The sequence below is a fragment of the Callospermophilus lateralis genome, chromosome 11 (genome assembly GCF_048772815.1).
Source record: "Callospermophilus lateralis isolate mCalLat2 chromosome 11, mCalLat2.hap1, whole genome shotgun sequence".
NCBI classification, from domain to species: domain Eukaryota; kingdom Metazoa; phylum Chordata; class Mammalia; order Rodentia; family Sciuridae; genus Callospermophilus; species Callospermophilus lateralis.
Window position 1 is genome coordinate 37,421,386 of NC_135315.1, and position 27,870 is coordinate 37,449,255.

Genomic DNA, 27,870 nt, shown 5'->3' on the forward strand with positions numbered 1-27,870 from the left:
TGACTGGTATGAAACTACTTCTCTGTTTATGGTGACCCAGTTCAGGTGCAGTTTAAGACATGCTAGAAATAGCCGGAGTTTTGAACATGAAGATTTTTTTGTTTATGCAGCTGAAGTAGGATACTGGACATGCTTACCATATCCTACCACTGGCACAAGGCAGTTAGCATTTGCTGAGAACTCTGTGCACTGGGCAGTTAATACTGTCTCAGTAGTCTCTACCCACAGAGCACTTATCCAGAAGGCTGTACTGCCAATGAGCAGCTGTGGGACCCGCCTGCCTGGGTTTGAATCTTGGCTCGTCCACTTAGTAGCTGTGTGCTCTTGGGCAGTCACTTAACTCTAGCCTCAGTTGCCTTATGTATCAAATGAGAAAAAAAAGTTTACCTACTTCATAGTTCCTGTGAGGATTCAGTGGGTTAATACATGCAAAGTTCTTTGGAGCCTGTTGCACATTAGACATTTGGTCAAGGTGAGCTTCTTCGATTCCCTTGGGAGACATTTATTATAAGATATTTCGAGAATATCTACTGAGTGAATTGTGATTTGGGGTTTCAAAGATGAATACGAAGCCTCAGCACATAGCAAATTCTAACTATATGATTGTGGAAATTGAGTATGTTAAATTAAATCTACTTAAGTCTCCTAGGGGGAGACTGATAAGTAGGCAAACCAAAAATAGAATACAATGTGAATAGCAGTCAGGGGGCCAGAAAAAATTTTGTGGGACTGGCACAGAGTGGGGAGTGGTAAACTGCTGAGCTCCTGCATCAGGAATTCTCCTCAGAAAGCTAGTTTATGGGATAGCACAGGAGGCCCCCATGATCTTTAACTTCCTTAAATTGGGAATGTGTTTATAAGCCTCATGGTTCCTAATGCACCATTCATTACAGTTCTGCTTATGTCTAAACTTCCTGAACCAGTTTTGTCTTTTATGCATATTCTACCTCAGGGGATAATGAGTCCAAGTACCCCTCACTCACCATATTACACCCTCAGTTGTCTCATTTTGTGGGGTGGGGGGATCTGGGTGGGGGATACCAGGGATTGAACTCAGAGTCACTTGACCACTGAGTCACATCCCTAGACCTGTTTTGTATTTTATTTAGAGACAGCGTCTCACTGAGTTGCTTAGTGCCTCACTTTTGCTGAGGCTGGCTTTGAATTTGTGATCCTCCTATCTCAGCCTCCTGAGCTAATGGGATTACAGGCATGTGCCACCAGCCTGGCTTATCTAATTTCTTTTAAGCTTTGAGGACTTTGCCCTAGTTTCCATGCTCTGGCTGTATTTTTTCCACAGTACTATCTTCAAATCTATAGTCTTGGGAGGAGGTATGGTTTAAACAAGCAACTGGGATTAGTTGCTAAGTTTTCTGGAAGGAGCTCTATTTTGAGGGAAGTGTGTGAATTTGGGGGATTTCATTTTGCCAATTTTCTCCCACCTCTGTCCTCTGACTTCCCAAACACACTGAAATAATTTTTGAGACAATCTGAGACAATGGATACTCTGTTCACTTTGTCCTCTACCCATTTCCTGCACTGTGTGTTTGTACAGGGGGAGCAATGCCGTCTGGACTGGAGGAGAACCTGTGTAAGATCTGCATGGACTCACCCATTGACTGTGTTCTGCTGGAGTGTGGTCACATGGTAACCTGTACCAAATGTGGCAAGCGCATGAATGAATGTCCCATCTGCCGGCAGTATGTGATCCGAGCTGTTCACGTCTTCCGGTCCTAAGGGCTGGCACCGGCTTCTTCAGTGCCTTACAGGGATATAGCCCAGGGTATCTGGGCTCAGGGTTGGTCAGCTTGCAGAGGGGCAGGCTAACAGGAAATTTTGTAGTGTTCCCAAGACCAGGGCAAACAAAGATGCCATGTCATACCTCGGCATGCCTGTCTTGCCATAGGGGTGCACCTCTTGGCTGGCAGAGCCCCCGAGGCCAGTGGGAACTGGTACAAATCACATGGGTGAGTGCCTGCATTAGTGATCTTGGGTGATGGTAGTTAACTGATGAACAGAGGACTTTCCAGAACTTGGACCATGTCTTCCTTCCTCTGAGAACCTGGACACATTTTCACCCTTCCTCCTGTATCCCACCAGTCAGAAGTCCTCCTAGACCCAGCACATTTGGATTTAAACTTCTGGTCTCTCTGACTTTCTGTGCTTTAACATACCTGTCTCTTGCTATACTGCCTAAAATCCGTTTGTTTCTTTGGACCAAAAATGTGTTGGTTTATGTGGTTAAGACCAACAGTGGTACTTAGGACAGAATTTGGATCAGTAAACTTACTTCTGGTGAGAAAATTCTATAGGAAAATGTTATAGAAATTTTTCGATTTGTGAAGTCACTTCCTTAAGAGTTGGGATTGGGAGCTATCAATCTCCTAACCTGATCTAGGGAGCCAACAAAACATCTGACTCCCAAACAGCTGGGAAATCTAGTCTAGTCTGTGTGTGCAAGGGATGGTGCATGGATACTCTACTGCTTCCTCTTTTGGGGCTTGACCTTGCAACATCCTGAACTTCAGATTATGAGGAAGGGGACGCATTTGGTGGAGGCAGTGGCTTTCTTCTTAACTTTGGCTTCTGATCCTCTTCCTACAAACAGGACTGTTAACCATTTCAGTGAAATCTCTCCCTTTCCCACTGAGGTTTTAAACTTGGTCTCACCCAAGGCATAGACAGGCTCAGGCAAAGAGCATTGCTCTCCTCTAGCCAGACTTCTCATGAAGTTCCTGGAAAAATACATGTAAGAGCACCTAACTAAACAGCTGGAAGTCCCTGCTTTAATTTCCTTTCTCATTCTGTAGATTTGGGAACAGCATTCTCTGGACCATTTATGAAGGGCCATGTAATGAGTAGGTAATGTTTTTGAGCCCTCCTACTGTTTTTTATACCCCTGAATGAGCTGGAGAAGCACAAAAGAGCACAGAACACACCTGCTGTCAGAACTGTGTGCGCCCATTACCAACACACTCGAAATACCCAAGGGCCTTGGCAGAATCTCCCCTCTCCCAACATGCTGCAGCTGAGGTCCGAGACTAGAACCAATCAATTGTGCTTCTGGAAGGCAGAGGAAAACTTCTAAGGGGACCTATTATCTTAGAAAGTTTTTTTTATCATCAACCACTAAACACCTTAAGAGGTGTAGTTGGCAATGTTATTCTGGGCCACTCGACTCAACCTTATACCAAGTCAGAATAATCTGGGCCACAGTTGGGATCAGATTTTCCTGTCAAGACACTGCCTTTCACCTTTCTGCTGAATAGTTAGTACTGTAGTTTATAATGCCTACCAGTTTATCAAAGGGATTGATTCAGCTTCCTCAATTCCACTGTGAAACAGGTCTGTGTGTATGCAACTCAGTTAGATCTAGCAATAACTTCAAGGCTCTCCCTCCTTTGTCTGCTGAGGCCTCATCTCTCCTACCTCCCAACTTTCCTCCTAGATAGATAGGAACTGAAAATAACATACTGGTGGCTGGTTGGTGACCTCAGTAAGAATTGGAACTGGTGCCACTCAGTTTTAAAAAATAAGAACTTGCCTTTAAATCTCATCTTTTGGTGAAGGTTTCCATTGGGGAAAAAAGATGTCAAACAACCGATTTGTTTTTGTATTGTCTTTATTATTACACCAAATAAAAGTTGGGAATTCTAAGATCCCATTCCAGTTCATATTTAACCCAGGTAGAAAACCTGCTGTTTTATCCTTGAGCCTCCCCTTTTGTCCCTCATGGATCCTTGGTCTTAATTATCACAGCAACATCTAATTCCTCTAGTTATTCTGTGGATTTTGCTGTGATTGCTGAGATTTCAGTTGAGACTTGTTTTAAAAGACTTGGACAGCTGACTGGTTCATAATACCTTGGAATAGTTGGATCCAAACTAATAAGAATAAGCTGTACAGGAATTAGTGCTCAATATATATTGTATAAATTCGTTGAAATCTCTTGGATGTGAATGTGTTACTTCAAGTGGCTTATATTAAGATTCTCAGACTCACTTGGGTGTTAAATCAAACCCAAATGTGTATTTTTTGTTACAGAGCTCTGCTTTATAATTTTGTAATAAAGTTTCAACATAGATGCCTGTTGGATCTGGTGTGAGGATGCCAGAGGTCTGCTAGATTATTGACAAACTGACAAACTACAGGTAAATCCAAGGCTATGTGCACAAGGGTATGCTCTTGAGAGATTGGGCCATGGGACCTTGGTCAGTATCCCTGCTCAGAAGCAGTATGTGGAAGAGGCCATAAAACAGCTGGGAAAGGAGAAGAAGCTGTGGTAGGGAAAGGATGAATCCCTAGACCAAACGTGAAGCACCAAATGAGTTCAGATATTTACAGTAATCTAGTTAGTATTGCTAAGCATTCAAGATCTAGGTAGAAAGGAATCGAGGACAGCCAGTAAAAGTCTTCAGGTTACCCTGGCACGTGTATGGTAGCTTTGGGGTACAGTCGTGGTATGGCTGAAACGGCTCAGAAAAGATGGGCCCAGCTTCAAGGGTAGACTGCGTGTGCATAGCCCTGCACATTCTTTCCTAACCAGCTGCCCAGGGGGAGGAGAGTGCAGCCCTTGGGAGAGTAGGGTGATGTGGGTACATGTCCTGTGGTTGAAGACAGAAGAGGAGGGAGACTGGCCCAGAGGAAGGTTTGAGGCTGAGGCACATCATTTGGTTATCAGTGCTGTGGACGGTACCCAGTGGTGACTTCTACCTGTTGCCAGCCAGCAGCATGTAAAGAACAGCTGAAAAGGGGGCAGGTGGCCAGTGGCCTGGGGAGGTTTAACATGGTGATGATTAGGGTCAGGTAGAAATAAAGGATATAAGATTGTATATACAATCTAATCTGTGCAGCAAAGAAAAAGATGCTAAGATCATGGCCTGTGGCTGGGAGGCTGCCCCAAGGATGAAAAGTCAATGCCTTTGGCAGAACTCTGAGGCAAGCCTTGTTCTGTCCTTGCCTACTTGCTTGGCCTGAGGCTGGAAATCTATGCAGGCCATTGCTCAGAGGAGCAGCTTTGTGTCCATAGGACAGACTAGGATGTCTTAGTCCCAATACTGAAGCCAGACTGAAGGGTGCCAGTTCAAAAACATGAAGTGTCCTTTCCTAGCAAGGACAGCACCTGCACCACCTCCCTGCCTTCCAGGTGTAAACCAAGGTCAGATCCAAGCTGGCCTGTAAGTGGCCTGACTGGCAGCCTCCCAGACCTTAGCTGAGTACGTGGGGCAGGGGGGTGTGGCCCTCTATCTTACAAGTTCAGATGCTCACGTGTTTAAAAGGGTAAACCCAATTCAGGAGGTAGACAACAAGCCTGCTAATGCAATAAGGAAAAAGAGCTCATTCTCATGAGGTGGCAAGACTGAGACAGAAGCCAGTCTATAACCACACAGAATCCTGATGAGCCTGCAGTCAGAGCAAGGAGAGTTTAAACAGGCAGGCATAGTTGTGGGTTCTGCAGTTAAAAGCCCTCCTGGCCACACAAACCAAAGGTGACATTCCCAACTCTACATATTGTGTGCCACGTTGTGACATGTATCTAAGGTCACTGACAGCCACCCTGTGATTTAGGAGCAATGAATTTCCCCATTCTATAGGAATTGATGCTCAGATGGTTAACTTGCTAAGGTTATAGCTATTAAATTTCAGGACTGTCTATACCTGTCCATTGTGGTGGTCACTACTGACTTGTGGCCATTTGAATTAAGAAAAGAACTTCAGTTCCTAAGTTATGCTAGCCACTTTTTTGGAGGGTGGGTACTGGGGATTGAAGATGCTTTACCACTGAGCCACATCATGACCCTTTTTATTTTTTGAGACAAGGTCTCACTAAGTTAGGACCTGCGTTAAGGCTGGCCTTGAACTTGTGATTCTCCTGCCTTAGCCTTCTGAGTCACTAGGATTTTAGGTGTGCACCACTGCACCCAACACTTGTCACATTTCAAATGTTTAACAATCATATGTAGATTCAGAGGATATTTCCATTTTATCCATTGCTGCGAAAACAGCTACTGGTACCACTCTTCTATACAAACTGTTTTCCTTTTGTTCTTCAAACAAATCAGTCACAGGTGGCACAGGAGCTGGCAGGTCTTTGTAAGCAGGGCATGTAGACTTGTACTGAGGTGTGGATTTGTATTCTTAAAAGGCATTTATGTCCAGATTTTGAGAAGGCAGGTTGATCTTTTTGGAGCTTCTATAACCCCACCCTAGTAGCCCAAATAACCTCCCTCCCCATACACAGGCCTCATTTCCACCCAATCCTAGTCCCTCCCCTGTAATAGAGAACACAGAGAATAAAGTCATCAAAATTAATTTTGTTCTCTTTCAAAAGATAGTTAAGTTTTGCCAAATGTAAGATGCATTTCTTGGGGTGGTCTTTTAAATACAGCTTTAAAAGGAATGGAAGTAAAATGAGGCAGCGAGAAGTCTGCCGCCAGCTTTAGTAGCCCAGCCTTCACTCCTTGACCACTAAGGAAACTAAGGGAATGGTGGGGGAAGGACAGATGCTGCAGGATGTTTCATTTATAAAAATAACTCAGCTTTTTGAAGAAAACAAAAATGACAAAGCCAGCACCCAGATTTGAGATCTGCTTAAACAGCAAGAGAAACTGACTTGTGCCCACAGCAAATAATTCCTGCTCCAGAAGAGACCATGAAGACTTGGCAGATTTTGGAAGACTGCTGCCTGAAGACAAAGGACAACCCCCTGTTCCTCCACCTACCTGCCTCCAGGCTAAGGCTGGTAGAGTAGTGTGGTAAGGGAGAGGGATGTCCCAAGGGGGCAGGAAGACCTGAGTCCTAGCAGGGAGCTACCAGCCTCCGTTTTCGTATACATGCCCAAATCCACTCTGGGGAGACCAGCTGGGCCTCAGGGTTCTTGTCCCTGCTACCCAGCACGTGTGTGGCTGAGGCAATGTCAAATTCCTGCACTAGGTCCCCATCAAATGCCACAAAATAGCGTCTGAGACGGCTGAAGTCTGGGGTGGAGGGTGGCAAGTGGAGCCGCACCCCAGTGAAGATGTCCAGCAGCACCTGCAAACACAGAGGGGTCAGGGAGGGGTTGGCGTGCAGGTGGGTCTTTACCCAGTTTAGTATAATACAGTTCACTTAGGACAAGAGCCAGAGATGGAGGAAGCCTAGAGTTTAGGACTTAGGTAGAAAGTGCGTCCTGGAGAAAAGACACTGGTGCCAATCCCCCCCATACTCCAGTCACTCTGGATGACACAGGCCTGACATTCCTCCCTTCCCTGCCAGGTGATGATGAGGAGGAGATGGGTTCCAACATTTGGGACCTAGATATGGGAAAAGGATGTGTCTCCAGGAGCCAACCAGTGGCTGTGACTCAATGACCTCCCCTTAATTAAGATCACAGTCCACTGCACAGGTGGGTAGACTGCAGGGTCAGTAGTCTTGCTCATTACTATGCATAGGTTCAAGGGCTTCAAGGAAGGGAGAAGAGAAGGAAATAGTTTCTACTTGTCTGCTGGGAACTGGGTTCAGGCTATGAGTTGTCAAGACTTCTGTGCTTCTCTTGGGTGGGGCACAATCATTCTAGGGATTAACTTTACTTCTCCCTCCACCCCTTGGGCCAGCAGTTCCTCGGGGTTGAGCCAATGCTAACCCAGCTTCTGGCCTCAGCAGGCACTCAATAGATGTTGCCAAACAAGACTGACAGCATAAAGGGAAAAGGCTCCTCCACTGGAGGAGAGTCATCAAGGCAGTGCACTCTCCCTCCTTGCTGGCTGGACCTGCTCCCCCAACCACAGACTCACGCTGCACCCCACACCCAGACTGGGCTTTCTCCCCTTTAATGTAAATTTGACTGGGGACTGGCAGCTGGGCTCTATCTCCTGCCTGCTGGCACAGCTCTCCTTCCTCTCTGCCGGCTGGCTGGCCGCCTCTGCAAGGTAACAAGAGGGCACAGGGTGGAGTAGCAGCACGCTGGCCTGCCTGAGGGAGGAGCAGCTGTGGGAGGGGAAGGACTTAACAAGCCTCCCCCAACTCCTCTGCTCATCTTTCAAAGTTCATGTGCACAAGGCTGGAAACACTGGGCCCTGGCCAAACTGGCCTGCCTCTCTGCATTGTCATTGCACTCACCTTTGCTTGGTATGGCATCTCATCAGTAGCTTTCCTTTTCTCCCCAACTTTCACTGAAGACTTTGTGGTAGGCTTATTCCCTGCAGGACAAAGTTGTGGATGAGAATTAGGAGAGTAAGAACTGCTGATCATGGTTCCTAAAGTTGGGCCAGATCCTTCCCCTGCCATGAGCATGGGTGAGAGGGAAGAGTTATCAGCCCAACGCTTTAGCTCAAAAGTGGCTTAGTCCCCAGTCACACCAGCTCTCTGGTGCACCATCATTCAGGCTTGCTGAGCTGATAAGGGGTGCCTAGCAGAGCAGCTTCTGACCCATGGCTGGACACACACCAGGAATGTGGTCATTGTCAGCTGCAGTGGATACATGATCACGTTCTCAGAGCTGGAATGTGAGATTGGGTCCCTGCCCCTGTGCCCCCTGGACCCCCTTCTTTATCCTGGCTACCTTTGCTGTTGGGGATCCTCAGCTTCCCTTCAGCCTTCTGGGCACTGGGAAAGGGTTTGTTGGGGGAGGCTCTGGGGACCTTGCGGGATGCAGCAGACCCAGAAGTGCCCTCGTTCTCGCCATTGCTGCCTCCTGTAGTGGAGCTTCCCTCATCTCCAGCCACCACAGTGAAGTCGGCCTTCTCCTTGGACAGCTGATATAGTTCCTGAGAAGGAGAAGGTCAGGTGCTATCACTCCCTTCCCCAGACACGCCTCAGAGGGTGCTGTGTGGTCTGTTTTAGGCATGCATGGCTGGGGAAACAGGTAAGAAAGACAAAAGAGCAAGGAGAAAAGGACGTGGCTTCCTTGGTGCTTTTCCAACATGGAGCCTTCACCCGAGTAACTTGTACAAATCCCTGTTCTCTTGACTCCAGCTCTTAATCAGCAAAGGACTTGGGAAAGGCCTCATGAGGCAGCTAGACCCAAGGGCTTTTCAGGGGATCCTGAAGAAAGTAAGACCATCTACTTGGAGCTGGTGGGAAGGGCCCTCATGCCAGTTTGGTCTCCCTTTACTTGCCCTCCTTGCTATATCAGTGGAATGGGGTCAAGAGGAAGACAGGACATGTCAATAAGCCAGATGCCCAAGGTTCTAAGACTGAGATGGGGTTGGAGGACAAACATGCAGCCTGAGAGCTGGCACCTTGAGTTGGGGGAGGTTAGTGGCAGATTTCCAGTCCTTGTCATCTCGGATTCGGGTACAGCGGGGAAATCGGATGGATATCCCATCAGCAGTGTGAGCCTCAGATTTGGAGAATTCTGCCCCTGTGATCTCCCATACAGCAGCTCTCTGTCAAGAGCAAGGCAGGAAGGTCAGGTCATCTCTAGTTGAGAAGGAAACACCTCCCATCAGCCAGAAGCAAAACAGAATGAGTCAAAACACAGAGGCTCTGGCTCGCAGCTAGGAGACCTGGATGCTAGTCCTGCCTCTTCTGTGAATCCATTATTTAGAGATTAGGCCAGGTCCCATTAGAACAGACCCTCTGTGACGAGGGGGTAGGTATTCTATTATCTTCCTCCACTGAAGACAATTCCTCAGCAGTGGCCGGTCATCCCTAGGCTTCTCACTTGGCTGAATAATCCAGATTCCCATCTCAAGGTGACTTTCTGTGAGGTTCGGATAACTTCTCTGTGGCCCTAGAGAACTAACTTGCAAACTGATTCTGTAGGCTAGAAGACCCCAAGCCACTGGGCTGATACCTTTGGGTCTGGAACGATGAAGTCAGGATAGTAGATCTTGTTTATCTTCAGCCAGGAGGGTATTTTGCTGGGATCCTGGAGGAAGAAAGATGCTGTTCTGGGCTGTTCCTAAGCTGCAACAAGGCTTTGACATCTTTTTTGGTAATGAAATTGTGAGATGTGACCAACTCCTCACCCATGTGATCCTCCCTGCTCAAAGGGAGTGAGGCCTCCAGGACATGCAGGCCACTGTCTACAAGGCAGGCACTCCAAACAGCACTCTCCTTACTGGGGAGGAGATGAATGATATCTGCAGTCCTCAAAGCGCAGCGTCTGCCTCATAACGGCCCATCAGAAGCCAGGATAAACAGGGTCCCTTGCTCACCTTGCTGATCTTCACCATGTCCAGTTCCTTCTGTAGGCGGGCAAGGGTTGCATCGTCATGGCCTCCTGCACACTTGGTGACTGTGCACCACTTCTGGCTGCTAGGGTCATAGCAGCCCATGAGGAAGATCGACATCATGCCACCTGCAGGGTAAGGGTAGGGAATATGGGCTGAGTGTGAATAGCAGAAAACCACCTCTGCCAACCCCACAAATCTCATGAGAGGCAACCTTGTGGAGAGGAAGCGGTCCCCTTGGTATCAGGGTGCCAGAGTTCACCTCTTCTTAGCTGTGTAATTGAACCCAGGGCCCTGAGTTTCCTAGGCAAGTGTTCCACCACTGAGCTACCTGCTCTAAGTGTGTGATTTTTCAATCTGTATGAACTCAAATTTCCTCTATAAAAAATTAGGGGTAATCACACCCAACTTGCTGGGCCCTAGCAAACTGAATAGTGCCTTTCATACAGTAAATCACCTAAAAAGTATTAATCCCTTAGATGCCAGCTTCCTTCCAATTAGGAGAGATTTTCCTTGAAAAGGAAAAACTGGCCCTGATGAAATAGCTTGTGGTAAGCCTCCTTGTGCCAGGACAGCTCAAGGGATTCTTGTTAGAGTTCACTGTGCCAAGTCCATAGCTCCCAGGCCCATGCTGGCAGATCAAGCCAGGAAAAAGGCCAGCCTCTCTGACATGGCACTTCCCAAGAGTACCACTACAGGGACCAGCAGCCACCCTGACCTTTGCTTCCTTGTCCATAGAAGGCCCCAAGAACCACCAGGTCAGCTGTGTCAGCCATGGCCCCCTCATTCAAATAGTCTTTCTTCACTTTCAGCCAGTGCCGCTTTCCAGGCTCATATGTACCCTGAAGGGACACGAAAGAGAACACAAAGTACAATGGAAACTCCCTGAGGCAGGGTTTAGCTCTTCACTGCTGCACACCAGCCCACACCGGAAGGGCCCTGGACTCCAGGCTCCTCAGGAGATGTATAAAACCCATCCTTCTAATCCAGAACAGACCTGTCAAGCCCCAGAAAGGATCCCCCTCAGCTTCCACCCCCACCTCTTCAGATGGCACTGCCATCTGTCCAGGACAGGAAAGGCTCAGGGGAAAGCAACAGGTGTGATGACCTTACCTTCACATCCTTCAGCACCAGCCCTTCCAAGCCCTCCCGGATCACCCGGGTTATCATGTCAGCCAAGTCTGAAGCTTTCTGAGGGACAGCAGGAAAGATGAAGATGGTGTGAGAAGAGGATGGCACAGAGTGCAGTGACGGCATGCTAGTCGAGTACCCACTGGAAACGCCCTAACTTGAATACTAGGGACAAGGGATTTGTAAACCAGGGAGCCTCTCAACCGGAGAGCGGCAGTGGCTTGGAGGCACAGGGTACTTACCTAGGAAGGACTTCCATGCCCTGTCCTCCTGGGTAACGAACAGACAATAGACATAAGGGCAAACACATCAGCCACCCCCAGAAGGACAAGTAAGACTCAGGCTGTCACACTTGTTGTGCAAGGGGTTCTGTGTCCTGCTTTTAAGCCACATGACCCTGTCTAGAGTAGGTTCTTCACTTACTGTGACTTGCTTCATTTCTGAGAACATGATCCGGTTGGGAATTTCAACCATGTTGTCATGAAGAAACTTCCGCCGCTCACACAGAGGCCTAAAGGGGACAGGAAAGCTGAGGGAGGGATCTTCCCACCCCTAGCAGCCGTTCTAAGGAGGGAAGGAGCACAATGATAAAATTGCTGCTGCATGAGAGGGTCTGACGTGAACTAAAGCCCTCATGTGTGACAGTTCTGCTGCCATAGCTGCAGGGCTCCATCCTGACCGAAGATGGACAACTGTGAGCTGGGGTATGGAGCCAGTTAGCCAGTTCATAGCTGTAGTTCCTGTTTCTACTTTATGGAGCCAAGGGAGATCTGGCCTCTAGCCCAGATTATATAAAATATGGTCTCATTTGAAAAATGACTCCCACTTGGGTGTTTTTTTGCCTTGCTTCACCCTAACCCCAAGGCTGGCAGGTCCTTGGGTCAGCAGGCTGTCGGGCCTCAGGATGCTGGTTTCTTGGGCCCAAGCCTTTAAAGGCAGCTAAGTCAGGACTGCTAGCTCTTCCCAAGACAGTCCCACCCACAGCCACCCCTACCATCAATAGGGAGTTTCCTACTGCCAGTCTCTCCTGAAATCAAAACCTCTGAGCAGAAAAGCACTTGCATTATGCCCTGAGGGGTGTCACTGGAGAATAAACTGAAACTCTGCTATGTTCACCATCTCTGTCTCTCAACAGTCCATCTTGCTTTAGCAGACTGAGATTTCTTTGGGATTTGGGTTTCCTCTGAGATTTCAGCTCACAGAGGTAAGTCTTCTTTACAATGGATGGGGAATTGATTTGTAGCAAGTATGCTACCTCTCAGTTCCCTCCTGCTCTTGCCCCTACCAAGCTCATGGATACAAGGGCACATATGCTAGCCACTTCCCATCTCCTCCTTCCCAATGAACCCCCTACATTCTTACCTAGGAAATTAAAATAGGTTCCTGGGTTTAAGGATGCTAGCCAGGCCTCGGGGTGTACTTTAGTAGCAGAGTACATGCTTAGCATGCACAAGAAACTGTGTTAGATCCTCAGCACCAAACAAACAAACAAAAAAAACTGAAAGCAGTTAACTCACCTGTCCATCAAGCTGACATCATTAAAGTAGATACAATCAAAAACAAACAGGCAGACATTAGCATCTTGGAAAGCAGCTTTCTGTAAAGACAAAAAGAGGGCATAAAAAATGGGGAGATGGGGAGTACCAATCCACTTCTGAAGGCTTCCTGAAGCACCTGATAATTTTATTTCTGCCCAGAAGAACCTGGGCCATAAGGGCAAACAGCAGACGGGGATTGCTATACTTGGGATTGTAAATGTTCACCAGAAGCCCATGTGATAAAGGCTTGGTCCCAGGAAGGTATTAGTAAGAGACAGTAGAATTTTGTGGGAGGTGCTTTGATCATTGGGGTATGTCCCCCAAGGGGGATCATGAGACTCTGGCCCCTTCTTCTCTCTTTGTTCCCTGGCTTGTGATCCAAGTGGTTTTGCTCTATCATGAAGAGGTCCAAAGCAATGGGCTCCTCAGATCTTGGCCTGGAACCTCAGAAACAATGAGCCAAAATAAAAGTTTTCTCTTTATAAATTAGCTCAAGTATTTTATTACAGATATGGAAAGCTGAATGACGGAACTGAATGAAAATCAATTACAAATTAGTTCCTAATAGAGTCTTTTTATGGAGTAAGAAATACCAAACCCAAGACTAAATAAATTCAGACACAGTTCAGAAGCAAAAAATAAGCCCTATCCTAAGTAACTTATTACTCCCTTTGGAGACAGACAGCACATACATTTTTGCACAAATGACTTAACCCAGTACCTTGTGTACTCCTAGGGTTCCAAAGGGCAGTGGTTTGCCTGTCTTGTTGTCAATCAGGAGCACCTCAGAGTCCAAAATCATGCTGTGGCCTCCAGGAAAAGCCTTGGGGATGTAGTCCTTAAAGTGGGCCACCTGGAAGTAGAAAAGTATCTTTGATGAGGGATGAACAGGCAGCAAAACCCCGAAGCCAAGCCATAGAGATCAAAGCCAGACCTCAGAAGGAACACAGAGCAACATGCTCTGTGCAAAACAGCTAATGTGCAAAACTGTCAGCCACCTGGACAAGATGTGGCTGCTTTAGTACCTCTGTCCAGACCCGGGCAGAAGTCAGCCCATGCTGACACTGTCTATGGGCTGTAGAGAAGGCTCAGATTTGGAAGAAACAAAATGAGCATTTGGGGGAGGAGGTGGAAGTAGACAAATGTGGGGGGTGGGTGAGGAAAGAAAAACAGGTGGGCAGAGATTAGAGCCTATTTTAGAAGACAGATGGTTATTAGGCTTAGAATTGGGATGGGGAGAACAGACTGGTTAGAAAGAAATGAACTCCCTCCAGAGCAGGAAGGAAAATGTGAGCAGAATCTTCCCTAAGTAGGAGCTCTGCTCCCAGAGCCATCTAGAGATTAAGAGAGTATGCCTGGAATTGGATTTGTCTTGATAAAGGCAGAACCTTAATCTTCAACAACTCTAGTCAGAGAGAAGTGCCATCAAGGTATTTTCTGTCAAGTGATTACAGCAATGGGAACCAGAAAGCACATCTCTGGCTCTGCTCCCCACCTGGGCAGGGCACATGGCTGCCCCTACCCAGAATGCTTGGAGCAGGATCAGGAAAGGCTTGCCCATCTGTCCCACTCCCTGTCAATAATCCAGCCCTTTAAGAACCCACAACACAGGAAAAGCAAAGGATGAGTGAATCTGGTATGGGAAAGGGCTGGAAAGCGATGCTCAGTTGTCTTCCTGGGTCACATGAGGTGTCTATCTTACACCAACCTCACCAGGGCACTTCCTGAGCACCTGCACAGAATCCCACAGGACATGTGACCCTGCACTAAAGTGTCACATGAGGCCACTGCTCAGCTTTCCTTTCAAACACCTAAAACAAGTAGCCTGATTGCTTGGTTCCAGTGCTCCAGCAGAAAGGCAGGGCTAAAGGGAGTACATGGAGTGCAGAACGCATCCCCTTGACCCCTGGGGCTCTGGAAAACTGAGTCAAAGCTCGAAAGAAGAGGGTAGCAAGGTCAGGTCACTCCAGCTGCTTTTCCCTAGAGACTCCTACAATGACTTGCCCCTAGGAACTGAAAAGGGCTCAGGAATGAGATTTTCTCGCCTCCCCCAATTAGGGCAGGCATCTGGGCTCCCAGCTGTCCCCATGGTATTATGATTATAGCAGAATGTAAGCTTCATGAAGGCCAAAGCTTTTATCCGCTTTTTTGTCACTGATATTTGCATAGTAACTACAACAATACAGATGCATTTGGTAAATATTTGTTGAAAGAATGAATGTTATACATGAACTTTAATTTAGCTTGAAGCACACAGGATTCAAAAAAATGCAAAAGACTTGCACAGCCACTGAGCAAATAAGCTCTATATCACAACATCATGGGAGAGAGTTATCACTGTCCCAGGGAGCTCTGTCTTGACTAACCAATGTCTGGACTCTGGCTGTCCCTGCTGAGCAGTCCTTCATTATTGAGACTCCAAAAATGAATTTATCCACTCATTAAACAAACAAAAAGTCTTTATTGTGAACTCTAGCTGGGAGACTATGGAAAGCTGGCCTTGAGATTCTTAGCAGCAGGAAAGGGAAAGACAGTCCCAACAGAAAGCAATCAATACCTTGTGAGGCAGGACGGGCTTGAGACTTCGGCTAAAGTAGCTGAAGTAGTCTCCATTCTTATGCACCTGGACTCGCTCACCATCATACTTGATCTCAGAGAACATGCCGTTGGGACACTTCTTCATTGCATACTCGATGGACTTGCAGGCTTCGGCCTTGGGGTGGGAAAAACAAAGCCTGGAGATTTTCAATGATGTGCAGCTTAGGAAGACAGCCAGAGAGCCCAGAATAAGGCTGTCAGCCAGGATCTGGGTTCTAGGACTGACTGTCCATGGTGCACGCTCAGGGCAAGGACAGAGCTGAGAATAAAAAAGGCTGGGCAGGGGCTGGGATTGTGGCTCAGTGGCAGAGTGCTCGCTTAGCATGTGCAGGGCCCTGGGTTCGATCCTCAGCACCACATAAAAATAAATGAATGGAATAAAGGTTTGTGTCCAACTACAACTTAAAAAAAAAATTAAGAATAAAGAAAGGAACAATACTTATTCTATAGAACTGTTTAAAAAAAAAAAAAAGGCTGGGCAATACTGTATTCTGAGCATCAAATCATTACCAGTATTGACATAGGAGCTTGCGTTTCGAGGAAGATGAATGCTATTTATTGCAGACAAAATTCCGCTGAAATAATATTTTTTAAATCAATAATTGAGGCTCCTGCAGGGCCTCTAGCTTGTTAATACATCAGTTATCTCAGCACAGGAGGCAGGCAGAGGTCTGAGTAGAGACTGTAGGTGCCAATGAGGCTGGCAGGGTGATAGTGATCAGGGATCCCTAGTACAGGACCATCCAGACAGAGGTGTGCTTACTCTCACACCTGTACCAGCCTAACCCAAACAACAGTTACTGTTTTGGGGATTCTTGTCAGGTCACATACATAATCTCACTTCATCTTTGATGTGGCATCTTACATGACAGATAGCATTTTCATTTTATGGATGAGAAAATTAAAGGTCAAAGAGGTTAAGTAGTCATTTAAGGTTACACAGCTAGTAGACAGCAGGAGTGAGATTTTAATTTAGGCTCAATTCCAAAGCTTGTGTGTTCAGCCAGTAAGCTATATAACTCATGCCATTCTTCAAATGACAGGCTGTACAACACACTCCAGAAGAATTCCTACAGAAGTCAAAAGGCCACTACTTCAGGTGACTGGAGGTCCCTGTGGAGATGTCACTATTGGAGTGCCAGCTGTTCCACACTCCTAGTAGGGAGAGGACATTTCTCTATTCTAAACAAAGAACCCTAAGGCAAAAATCACACATAAGAGAGTTCCCAAAAAAGCACCATACACTGCTGGAAGACCCAAAGGACCTCGCGGGGTCCTGCTGCACAGGAAAACCAATGCCACAGAGGAGATCCCCATTCTCAGGATAGGAGCAAACGTGCAAGCTGATCTTTGTTGGAGTTAGCTTAAGGAAGAAAGACTTCCTCTCCCTTCCCAAGTTACCCTATCATAGGGAGCCTGGTTCTGCTGCCCACTCCAAGCCACCCTGCATCAGGTCAAAGGACCTCAGGGTTCCTGAACACAGCCCCATGTTCAAGTATGACAGATAAGCTATTTTAGGTAGGTACTTCAAGTCTCACATGTCATTCCCACAAAGAAACTGAAAACCAAGAGAGACTAAGTAACTCGCTGAACACTCCACAGCTGCTTGGTAGTAGAGTGGGAACTGGGTTCTGGCCATTACATCCCATCACCTGTCTCCTCCCGTGCCTTCACTTCTAGAGAGCAACACTCTGCTGCCTCTCCTCTCTTCCTTCCCCAAATCTTCTCACCCTGCAACCAGTCTCAACAGTCATCCCTACCAGATCCCACCCCAAGGGATGTACAACGTGCACAGCAGGGCAGGGCAACACTCCTCACCAGCATGGGCTGCACAGGTGTCATCAGGGAGGCCTGGACACTCAGAGCCCGTCTCTGTCCTGGATCCTTCTCCACCTCCTGCTCGTTGCGAAGGACCCGCTCCACTACATCCTGCAGGTTACGTGAAGCTTTGAAGGCTTCATAGGCATTGGGGTCGAGGGCATCTAACCTGTCAAGGGAGTAAGGAACCAAGACGTCTGCATTTGACACTATGGCTTTGGATAGCAGTCTGTTCTCAGAGGGGAGAGACCCTCATCTCTCAATATGCAGTTGTGTTCAAGTATCTTGAGGATTCACAGTAGGAGAAAAATCTGACAATTCAGTCTTTTGAGACCTTTATCTATCAGGATGCAGTCTTAGCAGAAGAGGGGGCTGGAATGGGCAAAAGCTGCATTCTGTGCTTACTAAACATGCTCCATACTTTCAATCAAAACAACTCTCTGCAAAAGGTATTGTTACCTCCACTTCACATAAGAAAATGGAGGTGGAGACAGGATTAGGTAACCTAGGAGGCAACAAAGTGGAATGAGGATTCAAATCCAGAGGAGGACTCCAGAGTCCTGATACCAGCTGGGAACAAAGGAAGCTTAGGCTGTCCCAGGAGACGATACTTACACATGTTTTGCACCTGAGTTCATCTTCAGATCATGTTTGATCAACCTGATGATGCACTTAAGGTCATTGGCCGTACACCTAAGGGAATGAGGCCTATTCAGTTTGGTCTCTGAAGAGCTCTGCACCCCCAAACCTTTTTTCCCAAGTAACTCCCTCTCCCTGAGCTCATCCCCATTGGGTCTGACTTGCTTGGGTCAGCTCCCCCACCTGGAGGCGATGTCCTGCAGGGCCTGCTGCTGCTCATCCTCCTTGGTGAGCTTCGAGAGCCGCAGGAGGAATTCATCCACTTCCTGGATGGTGAGGAGGCTCTTGGCAGCTGGAGGGAAAGACTTGCTCTGCTCAAAGAAGACTCTGATCGTCTCTGACACGTCACCCTGTCTCCAAAAACCAAAATGCCACTGCTACAACCCCAGGGTGGCCAGGTGTATCCCCTAAAACCTCAGGACTAAAGAGGAGTCAAGAGATTTCAGTCACAGTTCCTGTCCCCAACTCAACATATTTACCTCACTTCTCAAAGACTATCTCATCAACAGTTCTAAAAGGGGCGAATCTCTCCACATAAAATATGCCCACCTGGCTTAGCTGAGAAGAGATAGCACTATTCCAAGTCCAGTCAATTTGATTCCTGCTTATGAATTTGAGCTAAGAGGAAATGCAGTCATCATATAGTGAGGATTCTTGGAAGTTTACATATGTGAATTGGCAGCTGGGGCTGGAGTCATGAACTGATCAATGGTGAATGATAAGCCCGTGGGGGAAGAAAGCAAAAAGAGTCCAGAATGAGGGCCCCACAAGAGACAGAGCACAGTCTCAAGTCCTGACTTCTGAGATAAGGCATTTTGTGGCTAAGCAGTGGTATGGGTTCAGTCCTCAGAAACTTATGACATTAACAGCTGCAGCCTCACATTCAGCTTCCCCTGTACCGGAAGCTTGCTCAAATACATTTCAGTTTCCTAAAACAGTATGTGCCTACCCATTTAAAAAAAATGGCTGCAGGTGCCTGGCTTGGTGAACTCCACCTGGAATACAGTCTCCCTCCCCCTCCCTCTGACCTGCTCCAGGTCTCGTGCCATATCATCCGGGTTACAGTTAAAAATGCGGCTGAAAAGCTTCACAATCTGCTTATCATTCAAGTTGTAAACACTCTTAATGACACCCGGCAGCAGCAGCTTCACTGTTAGGTACACATCACCACGGAAACCATCTGGAGAGAAAAAAAGGAACCCTTCTTGAGAAATAGAGCTTAAAACAATGGATGAACTCAAGGAAGCAGAGGTTTAAAAAGATCTATCTATCACTGTGCTCCCATAGTACCCTGTGCAGATCACTAGTTCAGAGGCCAGAATTCAGTGGTTGGCTGTTTTTGCACCTGTCCCATCTTTAGCTCATGGATGAATTCTCACAGGGCAGAGCCATGACTTTGACTTCATGTCCCCAGTGACGAGCACACTTACAGATGCTCAGTGACATGAATGTTACATGAATGAAAGAAACAGAGTTGGAAGATTCTATTCCAAGCTGTGCATGTAGTTCACAAAAACTTAATTAAATATGCAGGATAGGGGCTGGGACGTGGCTCAAGCGGTAGCGCGCTCGCCTGGCATGCGTGCGGTCCGGGTTCGATCCTCAGGACCACATACAAACAAAGATGTTGTGTCTGCCGAAAACTAAAAAAAATAAATATTAAAAAAAAAAAAAATTCTCTCTCTCTCTCTTTAAAAAAAAAATATGCAGGATAGTAAATTTTCCTACTGGTTGAATGAGATGAATTTTTCTGCCTTCCTAGGGACAGGATAAGAGCAGCAGAAGAAAGATGCCAGTCTCTGAAAATTGGCTACAAAATTTGAGGGGTCTGGTGGCAAATGCAAATGTGAGGTCCGTTGTTCAAAACTGTTAAGAATTTTTTTTTTTTTGTACTGGGGATTGAACTCAGGGGCACTCGACCACTGAGCCACATCCCCAGCCCATTTTTGTATTTTATTTAGAGACAGGGTCTCACTGAGTTGCTTAGTGCCTCGCTTTTGCTGAAACTGGCTTTGAACTTGCGGTCCTCCTGTATCAGCCTCCCGATCCCTGGGATTACAGGTATGCACCACTGCACCTAGCCAAAATTTTAGGAATTTTAAGACAGTAGTAGCAGAGTACTAAACCAAGCATGGGACCCTGTGCAACCATTGTATGGCAGAGCCAGCCAAGGCTCTGAGCTTTCCAGGGAAAAGCCCATTCAGGATGCTCCTGGCCCCACCTCCTGCTGAGCCTTTCCGCAAGAAGTCCTGGATGATCTGGGTCTTCGTGTTGTAGCTAGGATTATCAGCCACCATGGCACACAGCTTCCTGAACTCCCGTAGCAGACAATCCTTGTGCTTGGGGTCACATTTGCTTGAGGACAGACTTGTCTTGCGGGTGGGGCTTGAGGGGGCTTGATTAGAGTTGTTGGGCTTGGCTGTTGAAGAAACAATAAAGATGATTCATTTTGCCTTTCTGGGAAAGGAGGAAACTCACAGGTATTCTGTTGGTGCTTTATACACAGTTTCACTCAGTCCCTTCAAAGAGCTCCCTGGGGTAGACATCACTGTTATCCACTAAAGGTCATTTCCCCAAATCTCAGAGCTATTAATGGTCAAGGAGCAATGGCACCCTCCCTCCGGAGCTGTGAATGCTTCAGAGAGGAACACAGGCTGTGCCAAGACTGACCAGGAGGATCTCATCAACTGTAAAGACGAAAAAAGAAAAGTTGGGTTGAGAAAGGGGGAGGAAATCAAGGGACATGTTAGTCAATGTGAAGTTACTGCTCTCATAGATTATCAGAGCTAGAAGGAACCTTCAAGATTATCTAGTGCAAATCCTCTTACTGATGAGAGGACCCAGGCCCAAGAAGAGCAGATGACTTCCAGGATCTCCTACCTCCATGGTGGCAGAGCCAGGACAAGGATGCCACCAAGAAAGTCAGGTCCCAGTGGTGTACTCCCAACATTCCCTCCCCTCATCACTCCAGCCTGTTCTTTCTGTTTGTCAAATTAAAAGGTAGGTTATGAGCAGGACTTTCCTCCAGATACCAAAAAATAATGCTGAACAACTCTTTAGTGATTCCTTCTCACTTCCTTGTGCTCATTTACAAAGCAAAAGCAAGGCCATCAGCAAGCTGCCTGCTGACATAAGCTTCTTGTCTGGGCTTGTAAATTATAAATCTGTCATTGTCTCTGACCTGGACTCTAAATCGGATTTTAGAGAACAAAATCTCAAAAGCATTGATGTTCAGCAAGGTTGCAAGCAAAAGGACACCCCATTCCTCTCAACTCCTTCCAAATTCCAAAAAAACCCCAGGGCCCTTCCAGGTTCATGTTGTCCTTATCTTCACCTGGATTCTTCTCCATTTCTGTCTTTGGCCTAGTACAAATCTAAGGTTTTAAAATACTAAAAATCCTACAGTCAGGCACCATTTTTACAACGTTATCTCCTATAGTCCTCAGGAGAACACTGGAGTAGATCAGGCAGATGCTGCCACTCTCAATTCACAGAAGCTCAGATAGGTAAAGACTCGCTCAGGGCTCCAAGCTGTCAAGCAACAGGGCTGGGACCAGGCTCCAACACTCCGGCTTCAGGTCCAGGCTTCTTTCAATCACATCAAGCTTCTTTTAATTCCCAAACAGCTTTATTATTTTCTCTAACTGAGTCAATTACAAAAATGTCTCAAAACAATAAAAAAAGGTATAGGATTTGAGTGAAAGAACACTGGGACTACAGCCAGACTCCAATGCACAAACTCTATCATGAACCTAAACTTCAGCTTTCTCGTTCATAAAGTAGGCCTTATAAGAACATTTCCTACAATTAACTGAAGACGAGATAAAAGCCCCTACGCCAAAGCTACCTGTTTTTGAAGGCCAACAAACAATCCTGATCTTCTCATTCTAGCAAGATCTTCCTGAATCCTTGGTCCAGGAAACAGTACTTCTATGTTATATAAAGAAACCACATGTATGTGATTATATGTGTATATAGGGTAAAGAGAAAGAAAAAATAAATAAACACTTTACTGTTCACCTGTCCTGCTATAATCCAACCCTTGGGAGATGGGATTTGAACACAGAGCCCTCTGATTCCAGAGAGCACATGCCTCCTGACGAGGCTGCAGCTTCCAAACAGAAGCTAATACCCTTAGATCCTTTGTTCCTTCTTGCTCCTCGTACCACAAACATTTCAACCCTTTGACAAAGAGTTGTAAGAAATGAGAGAAATTAAGGGATATGGTCCGTGCAGGGTATCTCCCTTCTTCTACCATACTTTCCTCTCCAGTTCAGGCAAGTTTAGGAAGATAATTTCTCAAAGTCTTTTCATTACAAAAATATAAGGAAGTAAAGGGGCGGTTATAAAAATCTGCCTGACCCAGGAAATAACTTCACATAGAAAAAGTTTTAACAAAACAAACCTCTTCCTGACATAAGAGATTAAAGTATACAAAGACAGGCCACACACGTGGAGCCCCAAGGGAAGCAAATTATTGAGACAAAAAAGCAAAATTTTCAACAAATCAAATAAGAGGACCTTAACTTATCTTACCTGAAAAGCCAGAAAACTTTCGGGGATTGGTGTTGGTGACAAGTGACGCTCCTTTCCCTGGGGATGCCACCTGGCCAGTTGTTGTCAACTTAGCTTGCACAACAGCTTTCTTCTTTGGTGTGCCTGCTGCCTTAGAAGACAGATCTATAGACCCCCCCGCCAAAAAAGGAAAAATATCCTCCAGTGAAAGGTCTCATAAAAATTCCAAATTATTAACTTCTTTTAGAGGCTTGCTTGGTAAGCCACTCCCATGAGCCCCAACATGGCCTAGTGGCAGGCAGGTCTTCTTGAATGGAGGTGGTAAGATACCAGGTGAAGGGAAAGGAAAGGGAGAGGATTCTAGGGACAAAAGACCCACTAACCATTTACCTCTATGAGTAACTTAATTTTTTTTTTTTTTTTTTTTTTTTTTGTGGTGCTGGGGATTGAACCCAGGGTCTTATGCAAGTGAGGCAAGCCCTCTACCAACTGAGCTATATCCCCAGCCCCGAGTAACTTAAAATTTTCATCAACTTTCTTCACCTCTTATCCCACATATAATAATCTTCAGAACTAAGAGGACTTGAGAGAATCAACAGTTGCATTTTTTTTTTTTAAATGAACCCAGGGCCCTGTGCATGCAAGACAAGCACTCAACCAACTGAGCTATATCCCCAGCCAAGCAGTTGCATTTTGATAGACAAAACCGGGGGACAGCTCCATGGAATAGCCCCAATTTACAGATGAATAAAAAAGTACAATGAAGACAGATCAGAGCATGCTGGTTTGGCATAGGTAGGAAATTTCCAGCTGTTGGCTCATCTGAGGTCAGCTGATGGTTTACCTGTGTTTCTTTTCTTCTAAATGAGAGATGGGTAAAGGTAACAAAGGCTGAGGCCAATGGCTGACACAGGGCAGAGTGGATGGGGAACTTGAGAATGAAGCATGTGGGAGACAGTTTCCTCTCCTATAAGTCCTTTATTTTTCCTCTCAACAAGGATAGATTCTCTTTTTAAAGCCATTTACAAGTCTTCCTACAGCAACAAGAACTGTGATTAACTGAAGATATGAATATTAAACTGGGCAGAGTGACACAGACCTGCAATCTCAGCAATTTAGGAGGCCGAGGCAGGAGCATACCAAGTTTGATATCAGCCTGGGTAACTTAGCGAGAACCTGTCTTAATATTTAAAAAAAAGGGGGATGGGGTGGGGCCAGGGGTGTAACTCAGTGTTCAGAATACCAATGGGTTCAATACCCAATACTGCCAAAAAAAAAATGGGATCACTTTATAGATGCTGAAGACCAAAGAGGACTGACTAATTGAACTTGAAAGTACTGGTGTAAGATTTCTAAATATGCAATATGCACATATGCATGAATGTGTGTACATGTGAATAGGCACATGTATCTATAAATACCTGTGTGTTTACCTGTATGTACACATAGGTATTTTCTAGCTCTATCTGTCCCAAGGGCTTAAAAGATAAACTACCCCATGATGATGAGAACATGTAGCATCCAGATTTTTGTGTGTGGGAGGTACCGGGGATTGAACCCGGGGTGCTCTAGAGGCACATCCCCAAACCTCTTGGCCAGGCAGAGCTCTACCACTGAGCTACATCCCCAGTGCCCTTAACCTAGTTTTTAAATTTTGAATCAGGGCTCATTAAATTGCCAAGTCTGGCCTCAAACTCCTGCATCAGTCTCCCATGTTGATGGGATTACAGGTGTGAGCTACCATACCCAGCTTTAGATTTGAGTTTCTAATATCATTCTCCACTAACAGGAACCTGGACTCTTAAGAGAAACGGCATAAGATACATACAAGATTTTGTGACTGGGGTAGGACACACACAAGAGAAGACAAAGGGTTTCTTATTATGCTGAGAATGAAATATTTAAAACAAGTAAAAAGAAAAAAACATGAAGGTGAACAGGATACAGAAAGCAGCTGGAAGGGGCTGTTAAGTGACAAAATTAAGTACAACAATGAATTATAAGTCACAGGGAAAAAATATTATGGTCCTGGAAGATAATATTTCTGTTCTTAAGATACATGAACTAAAATATTTAAAAGTGTGGCAGCACCTGCCTGTAATCCCAGCAATTTAGGAGGCTGAGGCAAGAGGATCACCAATTTCATGTCAGCCTCAGCAATTTACTTGTCATAAATACATCCAACTCAGTGGTAGAGCATCCCTGCCTGCAATCTCCAGTAACACACACACACACACACAAAGGTAAAAGGTCATTATGTATGCAACTTACTTAAATGGTTGGGGGTGAGGGTGGATAAAAACTAAAAAATGTGCATGTGTAAAGAGAGGACATGAACACAAATGATAAAGGAAATAAACTCAGCAGTAGGTAAACCTGGTTACAGAGGGTAAGTGTTCTTTGCACTATTTTTATTCTTATACTCTTGTGAGTTTGAAATTATTTTCAAATAAAATGTTTAAAAGCTTAAAGAAAAAAAGGAACAAAAAAAGGGCTTGCCAGGTGTGGTGGCACACACCTGTAATCCCAGCAGCTTGGGAGGCTGAGGCAGGAGGATCTGAGTTCAAAGCCAGCCTCAGCCAAAAGCGAGGCACAAAGCAACTCAGTGAGACTGTCTCTAAATAATATACAAAACAGAGCTGGGGATGTGGCTCAGTGGTTGAGTGCCCTTGAGTTCAAGCCACAGTGCCCCTCTCCAAGGAAAACAAAAAACTGGGCTCTCCTCCCCTCCCTTTTTCCATCAGCCCCAGTGTGATGAGAAAGCCCTACTCCCCATCCCACCTGCAATGTGCTGGGTGATCTGTTCCTTCTCGTTGTCTTCCAGCTCTTCCCAGCCTTCCAGCTCTGTGAGGTCTTCAATTTTTTTTGTGGTGGCCCGAGCCCGCTCCAGCTTCTCAAACATGCACTTAATGTGGTACCATTCTTTCATGTCACCCCCAGACTCAGAGAAGGGATTGGGCACCACCTTGCCTATGCGGCACACGCCCTTCACAATCTTCTCCTTGCATTTTTTGCAGCCGGCTGTGCTGCGCTTGGCGTAGTCCACACAGAACCGTTGCTCGGCCATCTCACAGGGGCTACTGCAGAGTCCCACATGCGACTCTGGCAAGAAAACAAGGCAGGTGGCACGTGGTCTTAGATGGGCTCCCTGGAATGACAGAACAGGCTTTCTTCGCTGGAGGAGGCAACACCCACGTAGCAGATCTGTTTCCAAGCACTGGCTGAATTTCCTTATGTCAGGCCAGTGATATTGTTCTCGGAACAGGCACAGTTCTCTTCGGCCAAGTGCACACAAGTTTTGGGGGAAGAGGATCTTAAAGGCCAAAGTCATATAGCTACATGAAAGGACAGGAGACAACAAAATGTGAGATGTAAACAAGAAGCCAGGCTTCTAATTTCCCAAAGACCACAATCTCATACAGTCCATGCTGACTAATCACTTTCCAAAGGATTAAAGACTCATTGCCTAAGTGAAGTAGAGTTCCAGTACGGGAAAATCCAGTTTCCAAAAAGGTGTTCAATTATCTAATGTACATAAATACATCTAGTAAATCACAATGAAGAGAATCTAAATAACAAATTTTTTTTTCTCAGACCATCAACAATCTGATACTCATAATGGATGATGACCTTTAAGCATTACAAAATCCTTAAGTTTCTTTTTAATCACCAAGAAAAATGAAATGATGTTCATGAAGTTTTAATTAGAAGTGTAACACATATGCCATCCCCACAAAACAAAACCACTATATAGATTCGTTTTCTAAACAGAAGCCCTCTTTTGAGAGGCTAAGAATTTAGCAGAGCCCAGAACCAGACGGTTCAGGTTCAAATCCTAGCTAAGCCACTTATTAGCTGTATGTTCTTGGTGGATTACTTAACCTCTCTGTACCTGTTTTCTTACTTACAAAACATGTCTAATAATAGTAACTAAATGAAGGGGTTTTTGTTCCAAGAGTAAAGCCTTTAGAATAGGGCACACAGCAAGGATTCAATAATGTTGGCTCCTACTAGTCAGTGCAGCAGTTAAGTTAATCTTTAAACTGAGGATCCCTATGTGCAATTAACCTGTTTAATTCAGCAACTTGAATCAGGGAATGCTGCAGCAACTAGATGGTCAGAATCGAAGGAACTGATAAGTCAAGCCATGTGGTTTATCAACTGTGATTCATTCAGACATTTTTATACTTGTACTTAAATAACTTTATTGTTCTAATTTTAAATACACTTGGAATTATTTTCAGTCTGCACAGCGCTATGAAGTGAAATTACTACTGCATTATAATAAAAGCGGGCCTTACAGCAGTGCAACACGGTGCAGAGAAAAGCAGGTGGACTGAGGAATCAGGGATGGGAGGGCCAGTCCGTCCAGCTTAGAACGGTTACCCTGGCGGAATCTCTGAACTTCTGGAATCTCTGAACTTCTGAGACTTAATTTTCTTACTTCTAAAACGGAAAATAAGACCTACCTCGAAGGGTGGTTGGGGAAATTACAAAGAATCCATGGACGGGCTGATGGTAATGGTGGAGTTCTTAACTCTCTGAAAATGCATACAAAATATGTATATTTGACAATGTGCGTTTTTGGAGCGAGAACATCAGTAAGTTTCGTGAAATTCACAAAGAACTGCATAACCCCCCGAAGTTGAAGAACCGTCGCGGAGGTGAGCAAGGCCAAGAGGCTCATAGGAGCAGCTCAGGAAAGCTGGACCTCCACGCGATCCTTACAAGAGCAGCCCGCGGCCCCCAGGGGAAGCAAAGGAGAATAATGAAAGGGCCCGATCCGGAACCGGATCGGAGCGCCGAGGCCTGGCCGCAGCCGCCGTCCGGGGCCTCTGCGGAGCTCTCCGGGCAGGGCGGCCACCGGCCGCGAGAGGCTCCCAAATCCATCCTGGCGCGGGCAGTGGGCGGCCCCTGGGGGTCCCGGGGCGCCGCGGGCTCCCGTGGGCTCCCGGGGGGGCGCCACGTCACGGAGGGTGTGCCCCCAGGCTCCGCAGGCGGGCGGGCGGGGGAGGAGCCGGTGGCGGCTCCCGGGCCGCACTGCGCTGGGGCCCCGGCTCTGGCCCCGGCCCGCTTCCCTCCCCACAGCGCGCCCAGCCGCGCCGCCCCTCACCTGCCTCCCCGGCTCCAGCGACCACCACTCGCCTCCGGACCAGGCACCCACAGGCCGCAGGCAGCCCACTGGCGGTTGGAGAGCCTGTCTCTTTAAATACGGGTCCTTGAGCTGGCGGCAGTACGCAGGCGCAACGACCGAGGCCGTAGCTACGTGACCCGGCCCCGCCCCCGGTCCCGCCACGTGCTTGGTGTGGATTCTGCTCGGTCGGGTTTGGTGACAAGTAGAGGTAGTGGGATCCCCAGCCCCGCGAGGACGCCCCCAGATTGCCAGGGATCGTCTAGTCCTTAAAGGTACTGGTTGAGAAACTGTACTGCAGTGAGCTTGGCAAAGGTGGCGTCATCCAGGCTTTTTCCGTATTGCC

The 27,870-nt window shown here is 46.6% G+C and overlaps 3 protein-coding genes across 5 annotated transcripts in view; 2 read left to right on the top strand and 1 right to left on the bottom strand.

Moving 5' to 3' along the window:
* The window catches only part of Rffl (ring finger and FYVE like domain containing E3 ubiquitin protein ligase), a 62,722-nt gene extending 58,637 nt beyond the window's left edge, over positions 1 to 4,085 (top strand). Inside the window, exon 8 of the mRNA XM_076870537.1 lies at positions 1,556 to 4,085. Coding sequence (XP_076726652.1) covers positions 1,556 to 1,737 — 182 coding nt within the window. The 3' untranslated portion in view covers positions 1,738 to 4,085. The remainder of the gene's footprint in view (positions 1 to 1,555) is intronic.
* Lig3 (DNA ligase 3) lies at positions 3,613 to 27,624 on the bottom strand. Of its 3 annotated transcripts, none has more exons than XM_076870530.1 (21): positions 27,507 to 27,624; positions 26,863 to 26,934; positions 25,175 to 25,728; positions 22,415 to 22,558; positions 20,100 to 20,297; positions 18,907 to 19,058; positions 18,062 to 18,228; positions 17,855 to 17,932; positions 17,240 to 17,408; positions 15,381 to 15,536; positions 13,545 to 13,676; positions 12,803 to 12,882; positions 11,709 to 11,796; positions 11,268 to 11,345; positions 10,873 to 10,996; positions 10,140 to 10,282; positions 9,776 to 9,850; positions 9,219 to 9,365; positions 8,540 to 8,744; positions 8,098 to 8,177; positions 3,613 to 7,032 (listed from the first exon to the last, which is right to left on the bottom strand). In XM_076870530.1, the coding sequence occupies exons 3-21, from the start codon at positions 25,722 to 25,724 to the stop codon at positions 6,799 to 6,801; spliced, it is 3,000 nt and encodes a 999-aa protein (XP_076726645.1). In that variant the 5' UTR covers positions 25,725 to 25,728; positions 26,863 to 26,934; positions 27,507 to 27,624; the 3' UTR covers positions 3,613 to 6,798. The 3 variants fall into 3 exon arrangements, with proteins under 3 accessions (XP_076726645.1, XP_076726646.1, XP_076726647.1); XM_076870532.1 differs by lacking the exon at positions 3,613 to 7,032 and adding an exon at positions 7,042 to 7,900; XM_076870531.1 differs by lacking the exon at positions 26,863 to 26,934.
* Cct6b (chaperonin containing TCP1 subunit 6B) overlaps positions 27,407 to 27,870 on the top strand; it is a 53,252-nt gene continuing 52,788 nt past the window's right edge. The window contains exon 1 of the mRNA XM_076870534.1: positions 27,407 to 27,799. The gene's annotated coding sequence lies outside the window, so the exon portion shown is untranslated. The remainder of the gene's footprint in view (positions 27,800 to 27,870) is intronic.